Source organism: Ochotona curzoniae, unplaced genomic scaffold (genome assembly GCF_017591425.1).
Source record: "Ochotona curzoniae isolate NIBS_2020 unplaced genomic scaffold, NIBS_Ocur_1.0 scaffold_3208, whole genome shotgun sequence".
Taxonomy (NCBI): Eukaryota; Metazoa; Chordata; class Mammalia; order Lagomorpha; family Ochotonidae; genus Ochotona; species Ochotona curzoniae.
The window spans coordinates 41,051,643-41,067,181 of record NW_024467106.1 but is presented as its reverse complement, the minus strand read 5'-3'; the positions used below and the strand labels follow the sequence as shown (position 1 = coordinate 41,067,181).

Below are 15,539 nucleotides of genomic sequence, written 5' to 3'. Positions count from 1 at the left end.
GTTGATTTTCATCGATCAATCTGCCACATTACATTTACATAAGTGTCTTTGATAATTTCAAGAGGCTTTTTGCTGATTTCAATAGAATTCATTCAATCAAACATTATCAATGTTAGTGTATGTGAAGAATATTCACTTCTAGGGACATATATTGCTTAGAGAATGTTGCTGGTCCAGATGAGCAGATGATATTTATGTATTTATTTTTCTCATATTTATGTATTTATTTATTTTTATTTTTGGATTACACTATTTATAGTAATTATGTGTAATAATGTGTCCATCTTTACACTGTATTAAAATTTTAAAAAGAGTCACTATTCTATATTAACTTTTTATTAAACTCTTCTCAACAGAATTTCTCAGGCTCATTTATTCTAAAAATGGAATAAACATTCTGTGTTGTATTAACTAGATTTTTAAAAACTACAGTAAAATAACCTGAAGAAACTAACTTGTGAAGAGAAAATATTTATTTTGAGTCATAATTTTTAAGTTCACATGATTTAACCTTCCGTGACGAGTTTCATACTATATTCCTGAAATGGCCCCAGTACACTGTGGCAAGAGGATAAGGGTGGGCTTGTTTCATCTTTGAAAACAGCTATGGTGGATCATGGTAGCTTGTCTCAATAGCTTTCCCAAAGCCTCCATTAGGGCAGCATAACTGGATTACGTTTTCACCTTTGTTGTACCCTTAACACGAGACTTTGTAACACATCTTTAAGCATGTAGGCTCTTCAAAGATACTTTAAACTAGTATGTGTGAACCATTGATTGGATCAAAGTAGACAAAGGATGGTCAACTGCATCAGTGGTGGTGGCAAATGATGGGATTTCTTTCCCAAATCTTTCTTTTTCTGCATCAATTGTGAGGACTCTGTTTTTTCTCCTTCATTTTGTTAGTATTATCTATCATACTTATCAATTTATTTTTTTATTGAACCATCCTTATATTCCAAAAACAAATAACTTTTTATCATGTTATATAATCACCTCAATATACTGTTGACTTTGGTTTGTTAATATTTAAAAATAGCTATAGCTAGTTTGTTTAGCACCTTCTATGTTCCCTCTTCTGATTCTGAATTTCTTCAATTGATCTTCACAGCAACTCTGTAAGACAGACATTTGATCATTTTCCCAATGAAGAATGTGATCATCAGAGATTAAATGTATCTGCATTGTAAGTGACAGGTCAGGATTGGAATAGAGATCTACTTTAATCTTCAGGGTCTCACAAGATGATGAGATAGGAAGGTTTTGAAATACGTGATTCTAAAGCTGGAGATGAAGTCAGAAAGGAAGAGGAATCACTGCAAGTTCTTAATACAGGGACATCCAAAACAATCTTGACTGAGTATCTTACATTGAGCCAAGATGTCTGTGGACTTCTGGCTATCCCAGAAGCAACAAAAGATGCCTGCCCAGCCCTAAAGACCCGGTCAGATGGGAGCTGAAACAGCAGAAGTTATGGATGAAAAGGGGAGGATGGTACAGAAACAAATCAGAAGAGAGTGACAGCAGGGTAGAAAGCCCATGTGGTTTCTCAGATGGGAGAAGAGGAGCCAGGCCCAGAGATTCTTGAATTTCCAACCATGGAGTTATCGTGACACTTGCAATGATCAATAATTTCTTTTTTTTTTTTTAAGATTTATTTATTTTTTGTAAAGTCAGATATACAGAGAGGAGGAGAGACAGAGAGAAAGATCTTCCGTCTGATGATTCACTCCCCAAGTGAGCGCAAAGGCCGATACTATGCCGATCCAAAGCCGATCCAAAGCCAGGATCTCCGGGTCTCCCACATGGGTGCAGGGTCCCAAGGCTTTGGGCAGTCCTCAACTGCTTTCTGAGGCCACAAGGAGGGAGCTGGATGGGAAGTGGAGCTGCCAGGACTAGAACCAGCACCCATATGGGATCCCGGTACGTTCAAGGCGAGGACTTTAGCTGCTAGGCCAAGCCGCCGGGCCCAAAGATCAATAATTTCAAAGTCCTCTTGTGTTCTCACACTAAACTCCTTACTCTTCAGCTAGCCTAATCTTTTTACTCATCTCAGAACTTCAGCCTTTTTAATTGTTTAATGATATAAATGCTTCATTGTATCATGAAAAATATTGAATAACAAAATGCATTTTGTTTATAAAAACTCTGATATTTTTATATAGGTAGCCTGATTTCATACTTGCATCCTCTAAAGTTCATTGAATAATTTGAAGTGCAGGTTTCTAAGCGACAGAAAAATGATTTCACGGACTAGTATGATGGCGCTCAGGGTTAAGCTGCTGTTTGTGACACTGAAAAGTTGAGTCCAAGTTCAAGGTCCAGCTACTCTCCTTCTAATACAGCTTCCTGCTAATGTGCCTGTGAAGGTTAGGGAAGATAGCCCAAACACTTGTGTCACTTCCACCCATTTAGGAGACCAGGACTGAGTACTAGGCTACACGCTCCAGTGTGCCCCAGATCTGGCTGTTGTTGGTCTTTGGGACATGAGAAATGGGATCATCTTTGGTAAATTGATTTCTCAATAATTATATTTTGTTTTATTCACTTTGCTGTCTTCAGTGCGAGGCTCGGTGTAAATCACTAAAGAATTACATACTTTTTGCATGGTTTGACAGCAGTATTTCTTAATCATTTTCTTCTTATTATTACCTCTCTTTCCTACCCCAAGCATTTTCTTACATTATTTGTCATGATTGACAATCACAATAAATTTTAATAATACAGATATATACCATATCTATTTCTATGCCCTATGTATTTTTACAAAGAAAAAATGACACTAGCTTTTTAAATTAATTGCAGCCTTAATAAGATATTAAAGTTAAATTTAAAAGCCATTAATATTGAACTTCCTATTAAATTTGTGCAGCAAATTTTATTTTATTTTATATTATTTACTATAATGTTTCAATATAAGTTACATATTAACATTTCTAAATATATAATGGTAAATAATAATAACAGCAATGTAATGGATATACTTCAAAATCATTCTGAACATTTTTGAAAAATTAAAATATTAAATTATGTTCTCATTGACTTTTGGTGCGCTGTGCTCTTAATTTATCCTCAAATGAGAGAGTCTTTTAACTGTACTAACAAATAAATGTTTAACCACGTATTAGCAATATTTTCTTCTATACTTGACCTAATTTTCAATGTGTAAGAATACTTTGCAGAGCATTGTATTAAAGTCATAAACATGGCTCATCTCTAGCATAACAGAAAATAATCAGCTCGGTGTCAAATACAGAGCCATACATAGAAACACAAACTCTTTCTGAATCACACAACTCCAGTAATCAGACAACACAGAGCCTTATCCTTTGCATGGCTTAGTTTGGCACCCTCCAAGTCATAAATCCCCTACTTTTCCAGTCATTATCAAGAATGGGTCAAGTCCTCAGAATGTGTGAGACCAGTCAATAGTTGTGACATCATTTTTTTCAAGATTTTTTGTTTGAAAGTGAATGACAGAAAAATAGGACAAGACAAAGCGCCAGAGTGAAGGTTTGTGAATACCTTCCAATAGGAAGAGAAAATCCGAGAAAACAGCTTTAGTAAAACAAAAAATGTGATTTTCAATTATGACAAAAAAATTCTAAGAAGATGCTGAGGGCAGAAGAGAGCAAGTAATAGGAAGGTTTTCATTGCACTGATCAGAGATGTCCCATCAAACATACTACACAGCAAACAGAAGCAGCCCTGCTCACAATGAGCTGGCCAAGAGCCCAGGATCTCCTCAGTGTCCCTATTTAGGATCTTTGATTCTGATTTCACCAGAAGGAGATCAGGATTCGCACTTGCTCAACAAACAATCCATAAACATGAACTTGAAATTAGGACACAACACTGTATGAAGAACGGATATGCTTCGTTTTAGGTCCTCATGGTAAATCTTGAGTTGATTGTTTCTTCTGAGCATTCCCACTAAAGAGAAGACATGGGGATGATGAGAGATGTGAGTTCTGAAATCTTTCCTAGCATTGATATCTGGAGCACAGCAGCCTGATGATTTGAGAATCTCAAGAATCATTTCAGCACCTGTTACAAGCTCTATTTTCTTCTCAAAATTTAACCAATCATCCCAGTACACGCAAAATTATTCATGTGGTCAGCGCAAGACAGGTCATCTTTTTAGCCATGTTGCAGCCTCCTTGAAACAAAAAGCAAAATCAAGGACTGCTTAAACTGAAAGGACATAAGCAGGTATATAAATTCACCCAGCAACAAGCTGGACAGAGCTTTACCTACAGGATAGACAGTTGTGCTGAGTATCATGAAAATCACACTTGCTAATGGTGGCAAAAACTTAGGAAACCTTATGTCTCCAGTTCAGTTAAAAAGAGGACAATAGTGGGCCAATCCCCTTCACTTTCCGGTGAGTGCCTATTCTGATGCATACCACACTTAAACTGATATTTAGAACCTATTCCTGAGGATTAGAGTACAAAAAGTAAGTAAGGAATATATTTATGATCAAAATAATCATTTCTTTATCATTTTCAAATTAATTCTGACCTTATTGGGATATTTATTTCAACTCTGTTGTTTTATTATATTAAATGTATAATAAGATGAACACAGAAATATAAGACAGACATGCTAAGAACTGTAACTAAGTTTGTAGTCAAAATCCTGATGGACAGCTGAGGGCTGCCCACTGAGCTGGGAGGGCCTATTTTCCTGTCCTTGTGCTCATCTTCAATGGCCTCAATTCTTTCCCTCTTCCATAGCCCTTTGTCCAAGAGGGACAACTCTGAATTTCACTAAATTACACTTTGCTTTTTTTTGTTGTTGTTGTTCTTTTCGTTTACAAACCATAGTCGACTTTTGCTTTCGAGGAAAGTTATCATGAGAAACAAAGATCTGAAGTACTGAAAGCAGTAAGCAAAATGGGGAGGCCCCTTGGTCTTCCTTTTATTACCCTTGCCTGCATTAACCTCAAGATGAAGCAGCAGGTGCAAACAAAATTAGTAAGACCAACACTTCTCAGTAAACCACTATGTGAAAAAGAAGTCATCAAAAATTTAAAGTGAAAGTCATGAACAGATTGATTGAATCATCTTGTCTCACTGCCTTGCCTGAAGCAGAAATAGGAGAACAAAGGAGCCCAAGCAGACTGACACTGCTTGGTGAAATGGCTGAAGGCTTCTGTGACATGGATTTCTTATGAGAGGCACTGTCATCACTGGCACCCCTGTGTCTGGCTCAAGAACTTTGAGGTCAAGAAGTGTTGTTCAATGGTTTAAGAAAAAGCATTGGGCAACACCATGTTTAGCACAATAAAAAATTATTTGAATACTGAAAGTAAAACTTGGCAAGGTCCTCCAACTATATAGACAGAGAAAACATTAGCTATTAAAATCTGAAGACTGTTAATACGTAGGGATGTGGAGTGAAGAAAGCAGGCGGTCACTACTGAGTGCCAGTCTTTCACACAAATCTCTGGAGGAAAGAGCAAATCTTAGATGATTCACTATTTTTTCAACATAGAAAAAAAATGCTTATTGGTGGAAGAGTTCTAAAGTCATAAAAAGGCGGTTAACCTCTGACCAGGGAATGCATCTATAAGCTTACCCTTCACAGCCTTTCCTATTACCTGATGTGGTAACTGCCTTTTGAGTGGGGTAAATCTTGGGAAATTACATTATCTTGGGTTGACAATAACTACATCCGATCCCTCTACATAACCAAGATTCCTCCTGGGATATTGTCACAATCTTAGGAACTTTGTCAAACTTCAGTAAGAAAGCAGTATAAAGAAGGGCGAGGTCTATACTATTCCTGAACTTGACACTCTAGTGAGCATAACTGCATGGACCTGCCCAGGTGTGTTCTGGAAGGAAAAGAACAGTGGAGGATCTCATGCACTATCAGTCATCAGATTCTGCTGTGGTGAAACATCCAACAAAATCCTGTCCTTAGGACTAATATGTTATTTGCTATAGATGACTTGGTAAATCACTAACTAAATGCAGAAACCCATAGGATCAATGTAGAACTTCCCATGTACAGTAGGATGGGGAAAAATGGAGAATATCATTAGAACTGAGGTTGTGCAATGGCTCGGCTGACTAATCCTCCAGCTCTAAGCATGGGGCATCCAATATCGGTACCATACATGTTCTGGATGTTCCGCTTCCCATCCAGCTCCCTGTGTGTGGCCTGGGAAAACACTGAAGGGTAATTAAAGTCCTTGGAACTATGAATATATGTGGCAAACCTGGAAGAGGCTCCTGGGTTTGGCTTTGGATTGACTTGGTTCTGACTGTTGCAGCTACTGCCAATTATAGAGTGAACAAGTGGATGAAATATTTTTCTCTATGTCTCCCCTTCACTCTGTAAATCTGCTTCCCCAAGAAAATAAATAAATAAATTTTCTAAAATACCAGAACTAAAAATGGTTCCTGCAATAGAAAAGTGCAATTTTTTTTAAAAAAAAGATTTATTTATTTTTAAAGATTTATTTTATTTTTATTGGAAAGGCAGATATACAGAGAGCAGAGACAGAGAGGAAGATCTCTGTCCGATGATTTACTCTCCAAGTGAGCGCAACGGCTGGAGCTGAGCCAATCTGAAGCCAGGAGCCTCTTCCAGGTCTCCCGCGCGGGTGCAGGGTCCCAAGGCTTTGGGCTTTGGGCCATCCTCGACTGCTTTTCCCTGCCGCAGGCAGGGAGCTGGATGGGAAGCAGAGCTGCCTGGATGGGTGAACCAGTGCCCATATGGGATCCCGGTGCGTGCAAGATGAGGACCTTAACCACTACACCATCACGACGGGCCCAAGATTTATTTATTTTTATTGCCAAGACAGATATACAGAGAAGAGGAGAAACAGAGAAGATCTTCCATCCGTTGAATCACTGCCCAAATTGACCAAATGGCCAGATGTGAGCCAGTCAGTAGCTAGGAGTTAGGAGCTTCTTCTGGGTCACACATATAGATGCAGGGTCCCAAGGCTTTGGGCCGTCCTTGACTGCTTTCTGAGGCCACAAGCAGGGAGCTGAATGGGAAGTGAAGCTGCTGGGATTAGAACCTGTACCAGTTTGGGATCCCGGCACATTCAAGGCAAGGACTTAAACTGATAAACTGACTACTCCAAACCCAAAAGCAAATTTTAAATAAGGGAAAGACCTTTGTGTATCTGTGGGGGAATGGTTATTTAGAGACAAACATACATCTGACTGCTGTTTCTCATTTGCATGTATCTCTTTCAATTGGCACATCTGAAGTTTATTGGGATTAAACTTCCATTTCAAATATAAATGACATCATGTTAGATGTCATTTTGTTAGACCATATGTAAAATCAACAAATGAAAACAAAAAGGGAAGTAAAACTACAGACTGAGAAATGTTCAGAAAATGAAAATCTCTCCTTCTCTATATAAAAACCATACACAGTCTGAAGGTCTTCAGAGAACCCAGGTTCCAAGACTCACCCAGACTCCAGCTCAGCCAGGCCAGCACCATCCTCATCGCCCCATGGCCCACCTGCTACCTCTGCTGACAGCCCTGCTGCTGTGCAGCTATGGCCCTGTTGGGTCTCTGGGCTGTGAGCTGCCTGAGAACTCTGTCCAGCTCAGCAAGATGACCTGGCAGCTGCTGGGCCAGATGAGGACAATCTCACCTGCTCTGTGTCTGAGGGACAGAAGAGACTTCCGATTCCCGCGGGAGGTGCTGAATGCAAGCCACTTCCAGAACACCCAGGACATGGCTGTCCTCCACGAGATATTGCAGCAGATCTACAACCTCTTCCACACCCAGCAGGCCTCTGCTGCCTGGAACAAGACCGTCCTGGCACAACTGCACACCGCACTTCGCAAGCAGCTGCAAGACCTGAACACCTGTTTGGTGCAGGGGAGGGCACAGCAAGACTCTGTCCTGACGACTGAGAGCCCAACACTGGCCCTCAAGAGATACTTCCAGGGAATCCATGTCTACCTGGAAGAGAAGAAACACAGTGACTGTGCCTGGGAGCTTGTCAGAATGCAACTCCGGAGAGCCTTGGCTTCAACAATCCAATTACAAGAAAGCCTAAGAAGCAAGGATGGAGGTCCAAGGATGTCTTAAGTTGATTCTCATTGACTAATTTCCAATATCACACTAGTACATGCTTCTTGGATCATTTCTAAAGGCTGTTGTTTATGCTTTAGTCATAACAACAAATGCTTTGTCAGTGTATTAAGGAAGTGTTTTGTTAAGAACATTCAGCTCTAAGGGTATTTAAGTAGTGACAATCTTGATATTATTTATTGAATCTATTTATTTTTATAGTGTCCTGTAATATTTATACTTTTGTATAACAGATGTTCTTTTTTACATTGTACTAAAATTAGAGAACATGTTCACCTTTTCATTTTGTTATATACTCTATTTTGCTATTTATTACATTTTCCATTTTTATTAAAAGTTATTAATACAGAAGAAACAGAAGGCAACTACGTTTTCCTCATTCCTCATCCCCAAATTTCCCTTCCTCCTTTTTCTTCATTACTTTTTACAAAGGCACAACTTTACTCAATCTATGACCATAGACTTAATTTGTCACTGATCATGATATTCAATGAATGAAACCTAGGAAGACCACAATTACATCATTGTATACACAATGGCTAGAAATGTATATATACAGGACTAGAAATGAGAATAACATCCCAAAGTGCCCATTTCATTACCATAAATTCTTTTTGCCTATATTAGCTGCCACATGTCAGAAATAAGATATGGTATTTGTCTTTTTCAGACTGGCTTATTCACTAACCTGTCACATTAAAATTGTTGCAAAAGACAGGATTGCATTTGTGTGTGTGTGTGTGTGTGTGTGTGTGTGTGTGTGTGACTGTGTGGTTTTCTATAGTTTGTATACACCACATTTCATTTGTCCAGTCGTCAGCTGACGTACCTGTTGGCTGATTCCATTTCTTAGATATTGTGGACTGAACTGCTATAAACATAGGGGGAGTATATATATATAATTCTTTCATGTGCTGATTTCATATCATTTCAATAAATTCCTAGAACTTGTCAAATTCTTAAAAGTAAATTCTTGAATTTCCAAAACTTCAATCTAAATGCAAATTTTCAAAACCAAACTGCATAATTAATGATAAGATCCATATTATTTGTGATATTTATATTTAATTCATCTTTCCATTCAAATCCCACATTTAAAGTAAAACAAAAATGGTGGCAGATTTTGGAGTTGCTGGTAAGAAATACAAACTCAGATTCTGCTGTTTCAGCACTTTTAATGCTGTTTAACACTGTTTAATACTGTAATAACATTGTTATATTTATGGCAAAAGAAGCACAATGGGCCAATTCCCCTTGTTTGAGTTAGTATAAAGTGAAGTCAAGCACAATAGTACAACTGATGCTGGGAAGGAAAACAGAACTGGATCTCTTTCCTAAGCTACCTCAGAAAATGAAGTGCAGAAGTCATGTTGATCATTGGATACTTGGTTCTAGAATGAACCTCAAATGTCATGGATGAAGGTAGTAATTTGAGATTCTTCATTACATGGCTGGTGCGTAGGACATGGGAATAGATGTGGTCACTTGCTAATGGAGGGTACAGTGAGGGAAGGACCCAGTCTCATGCTGCAGACTCTCAATATTTCAAGGCAGACCTGGGAAGGAGTGTGTGCAGGCGGCACTGAGAAGGAGAGGCCAGCCAAGGCAGTAGTATGAAAAGGGATAAGCAGTGTTCCAAAGACAGTTGCTGCCTTTAGGGAATTCAGATTGAATTGTATCAGGAACCTGAAATCATCAGTCACTGGTGGCTTTAGAAGGATCTGTTTTAGAGGAATCAATGGTATAGAGAACAGATGAGGACAAATTGGAGAGGAAGCACAGAAGAGGAACAACTAGCAATGTGCACATTATATGATTTGGGGAACCTTGTTTGGTCACTAAAGGATTAAGCAATGCAAGATTTCAAGGAGGCAATGGGGTTAATTCTGGTCATGCTTTTTTTCTGTTTTCACCATTCATCTGTCCATGGGTTATTTTCAAGGAAGTGGTGGTTTGGCTCAGAATATATAAGCGGATTAAATATTTAATTTAGTAGTTCCTTATTGATTTGGATAAAATACTTATTTTCAGTGTTAAGATTTGGTCATGAATTTCAATTCATTTTTCAGCCAAATTTCACAATACAATTTTATCCTTTCTATTACTAAGTTTTCCCTGATATATGTTGATAATTTATATTATTTATGACTTTACATATTTAACCTTAAGTGTTTTCTTCTGAAAACTGTAGCTGTATTCTCTGGAAGGCCATTTGTTTATATCCTCATCTGCATACAAAGAGTTGCACAGTTCACTTCTCATTAAAATATCTTTGACAGAGAGCAAAACATCTCTCTAATCATATTCATTTTTATTTAATGTCTTCAACTCTCTCTTAAAAATCTGTTTTTACATTAAATTTGTATCTCATCAGAATAATGAAGTCTATGATAATGTAAATTGTTTCCTACTGGAGTGTCAAATCTTTTGTTGATCCTTTATTTTATTGATGTCTGTTATGTCTTTATCATAGATCTAATTACTGCTGACAATACAGGATTTTTAGAGTTGTTTGCCTTTTTATTATGATGGTAGTATTTCTTTGTTGGTACTTTTTTTTTTATTGTTCATATTGTAGTTCTTCAAGCTAGCTAAGTCCAAGAATTACCTTTATAATTTTTAAATATGTAATTTTTTAGTATTGTTTCATCATTAATTTCCAAAATAGAAATTACTATAGAGGAGAGCTTTCATTTCATTAAATTCATAAACATTTTTATGTCTCAAAATGGCTAATTATAACATATCAAAGAGTGAAATACCTGTTGGAAATGAGTGGCAGAAGCTGGGCCAAAGTGAATTTCTACTGCAGCTAGCCAAAGAGAAAATTACTAAATACAAAGTAATAACAATAGTAATAATAATAATAATAAAGTTATGTCATATAAAAATGCAACATTAGCCACCAAAGTACAAAAGAGGAAAGAGAGATTTCTACTTGTTGAATAGTATGGTTAGTGATAAATGAATCCTGTGAATTTAGTGTGAATTAGAATTACGTCTTACAAAACTGATGAAGAGTTGAGAGGGAGGGAGGGGGTTGGAGCAATACGGGAGTGAGAAGTGAGAAGGTCAAGGTTGTTTTGTTGAAAATGTACCTATAAAACACATGAAATCTGTTCTTTTTACATCAATTAACATTTTTAAGAATATTAATGTGTAGGAGCCCAACAGCATTCAAGTTTATAAAACAAGGGTGTACTGATCTGCAAGAAGAAATAAACAAAGCTACCCCTGTGGTTGGAGACTCACATCTCACTTCATTAATTGATGGGTTCAACAGGCAGCAAATCGGTAAGGATGCAGTTGAGACGAATAAAACCATACATTAAGTGGATTTAATTGGTATTTTTAGAATAGCTCTTGAACAACAGCCTATCCAAAGATCTGAGCAACTTGAGATCCAAAGACCAAAAAGGAACAGAGCAGCACACTAAATTACAATGGGCCTGTCCAGCAAAGCATAATCAAGTATTCAAATCACAGGAGGGCAAAAAACTTCATAGCATAGAGTTTGGGGATTTTCAATAAAGAAAGGGCTTAAGAAAGCTTAAGAGACCAATAAAAATTTGAGCAAATGATACAAAGAAGCCATTTAGAAAAGTGAAAATAGTTCTGAGTGAAAAATATATGTATGTCTAATATTCAGCCTCCTTTGGATTAGTTTAGGTGAAGAATTGGAAGTTACCCAATGCCGTGGGATTCAACTTTCAGACATTGGAATCAACATCTTTCTCAGTATCTGCTCCAATATTTCCAATGATCTCTGTGATGTAGTTTTGACTTTGCTGCAGAGTGACCTTCAAGTTATCAACCATTTATCCCTTTCCGCTTTCATTCAGGTAAACTCACTATCTCTGGGCTTGGGGAGTAAGGAGGGGTGCTGAAAATATTATTTAGAAATTGCATAAACCTCAAAATCCAGAAACTTTGCCAGTGAAGAGCCTTTTCCACAGTGGCTGCAATGTGGTTCTGTAGCGTCTGAAAACGGAATAATCACAACAGACTTCCCGTCACAACAGACATCAAAGTCACACATGTTTATGTACAACTGGACAAGCACTGTGAAGAGTATTCCTGGATTAGTTTCATCATTGGGAGAAACTCCTTTTCATTTTTTTTTTCTTTTGATGCCTTTGTTTCCCTAGAAAGTTCATATAAGACCCATTATAATTCTTGGCTACTCTTTAATCAGTTTTGGAGAAGAAGTTCTTTGAAGCTGAAAAAAAAAATCAAACATTTTACCCAGAATTAAATAAAACATAACCTCATAATTTTTATGAATAATTAGGAATTACAAAAAAATAAATGTATTGGAACCTTGAATGAAATCATTATACTATTTTCCCAATTATGTCACTAGTCTATATGTGACCGGTTGTTTTTTTTATCTGGGTTAGACAGCTCAAAATACCTGAATTTTGTATTTTTGTAGGTTGACAGTTTGTTTCCATAAATTAGAGACGGGGAATCAATTCCCTCGAACGCAATCCGAGTTATAGGTAAAAAGGGACAAAGCGGAGTAAACGAATTATTATAAGTGATAGCATCTGTCAATAACTAGATTAACTCAATCTTGTATTATTTAAGAATAAAAATCAGAAGTTCTCCAATGTAGTGAGAGTGGACATTTGAGCATTATGTTCAATCTTTTTCCCAGCATCTGCTCCAATAATTCAAATTATTTTTTGGTGGGTCCTGGAAATTTCTATACCCTGTATCCAAGAACAAAAGGCAAGATTTCCTCCCTGAAGTGTCAGAAGAACTTTTCTGAAGAGGACTACTTGGTTTTATGATAGCTGTTGGAATATTAGTGTATATCTATGTTTTGGATATATTGATAAAAAAATTTTAAGTCCATCATATCCTTTGTAAGGTATTTTTGAGCTACTTGCATTCTATGTGATCTAGAGAATAAAAAAGTTCCTGACTGGCCCAAGAATAAGGAAAGTAGCTAAAGAAGTGTTCAACCTTGCTACATTAGCTAAAGACTCTGTTTTCAGTAGGACTAACCAGACTGAGGCATAGAGACAAGAGGAGTGAAATTACAGCAGCTATCCTGTGCTTCAGGAATCCCATATTTTACTGCTATTACTCTCTCAAAATTTACAGTTTCTATTCAGCCTCTGTTCTGGAAACAGTGTAATAAAAATGTTGAAATCATCAAAGGCTTCAATATTTAAAGTTTGCACATATAATTGGCTTAGTTGTGCAAAGGTAACTGATTTAAACTAAAGCTACTCTTATGTTTTCTCACATTTAGGTGTTTGGAAACATTGTTCTGACTTTTAATTCTTTCTTCTAGCCAATCACAAAGAGATGAGAGCAAGACAAGAAAACAAACATGAGTTAATAATTTTCTAATTTGAAGCAAACAAAATAAATTACAGTATTGATGCAAATTGGGAATATTTAGGTAAAGAAACAATTGTCCATATGCAAGAAATTACATTCCAGTATTGAATGATGTGGGAAACATTTTGGGTTGCTGATTTTGCTAAATTACTTTCAATACTGAATTCTCTAGCACTCAGGGTGATAGTAGCATCAAGAAGTAGACAAATGCTGGATGAAAGACAGTGCGGTAAACACAAGGAGAAGGATACTTGGCTTGGTATAAGTAAGTGCATTGAAGCCTGAAAATTTGAGAATTTTATTGATAACGTGGATCTACTTTCTTCATGATGGTGCGAATATTCAATCTCTTCATAAGACAGCTTGCATATAGAAGACCTTGGGCTGGGAACATGCCAGAGCTAATACTTTGGGTGTCTCAAGCAATCCAGGTTGGCTAAAATAGCCTGCCTAGTTTGATGTTTGAACTATTCTTCCCATACTTGGTCACTCACCAAGTTGTTGTACACCTAGAAGTAGAAAGACAACTGGGAGATGAAAAGAATTGTTCTTGTGAAATTATTTACTATTTTGTTATTTCATGACATTTAGGGCATTATTATAGATAGCAAGGACATTCTATGTTATGATTCCAAACTAATAAGTTTAGTTTAATCTTAGCTTAATTAACAGTTAAAATTTTGCTTTAATTTGTATTGTGGGATTCTAATTAGGCAGGAATATTTACTACCGATTGGTTTTGTTTTATGTAGTGCTTCTTCAGATCCTTCCCTATAGTTGCTTGTTTTGGTTTCTCATAGGTAATAACAACTAATGTTTACACAGATAACTATATTTCAAATGTACTATTTATTATAAATCAATCCTGGTGACTTGCGTAATGTTATTATACATTCCTGATACACACAGTATATGAGCAACATGAGGTATTGAACAATGAACAAAGCTTCCCTGTTCTACTTGAAGACACACATTCCTTTTGCAGCAAAGGTTAAATCTTTTGGGGAAGAGTACTTTGGATCTTTGCAAGATCCGTTAAGGTTTACTGGCAAGCTCAAGTTAGACTCAAAACAGATCTGAGCTCTATGGGGTGAGTTGTATTTGTTTCTTTTGACCAGCAGAGAGCGCACCCTCCACCCTTTGTGTCTTCTTTTCTCATGGTCCTACAGAGTCGCTGTACTTGAATATATCTAAAGAATGTGGTTTGGTAAGTTTACACACACACACACACACACACACACGTACGTACGTATGTATCCTACGCCATCCAGATAGTGAAGATGCATGTCAAAAACTTCCCTGTGAGTCTCTGCTCTCCTCCTTGTCTGTCCTCAATCCAACCTCCCTTTCTTTACCTCCTATCCGTCGCTAATTTCCTCTCTGCTCCTACAGACTACATTGTAATACGTAAGTAAAAAAACACAATATTTAATCTTTTTTCTTCTAATTCAGCTCCATTATTTTGAGATTCAACCACGTTTTTATCATGTTTCAGTTATCTTTCTTTTTATTGCTGAACAATATGTCCGCTTTATGGACATATTACAATTTATCATTTCACTTATTAGTGGACATCAAGATTTTTTTCCAGGAGTTTGTCACACAAATGAAGTTGTTAGGAAATATATTGACTTGTCTTTGTGAGAATATGAGTTTTCACTTCTCTTATGGACATACTGAAAAACGTATTGACTACATCAAATGGAAGATATATGCTTTACATTTTAGATAGCTATTAAGCAATTTTCAAGGAGTGGTTGTGTCGTTTTCCATTTGTGGCTGCAATGGGATGGAGCCTCAGTCATGGCACACCCTCTTCTGCCCCGGTTGTGGATGACATACATTGTGCTTTCAGTGTACATTTCCCTAATAACTAATGATACTAAGCATCTTTTCATGTCTTTTGTTAGGCATCTATATATCTTCTTTATTAAAGTGTCTATACAGATCTGCCTCATGTTTCTCCAAACAGTTTACATAAAAAATGTCAAAGATTCTAAGCAGCACCGATTCTTTTTCCCCAACTGTGTCTAAGCTGCATTGACTCATGGCATAGCCTAGATAAAAGGCATATCTTACTGCTTCTCCAATTTAAAAAAAGTTTCT

The 15,539-nt window shown here is 37.0% G+C and overlaps 1 protein-coding gene across 1 annotated transcript; it reads left to right on the top strand.

Annotated features, from left to right (window-relative positions):
• The first annotated feature begins 7,487 nt into the window (after positions 1–7,487).
• On the top strand, positions 7,488–8,075 carry LOC121144966 (interferon omega-1-like). Its single transcript, XM_040963601.1, has one exon. The coding sequence runs from the start codon at positions 7,488–7,490 to the stop codon at positions 8,073–8,075; it is 588 nt and encodes a 195-aa protein (XP_040819535.1).
• The last annotated feature ends 7,464 nt before the right edge of the window (positions 8,076–15,539 follow it).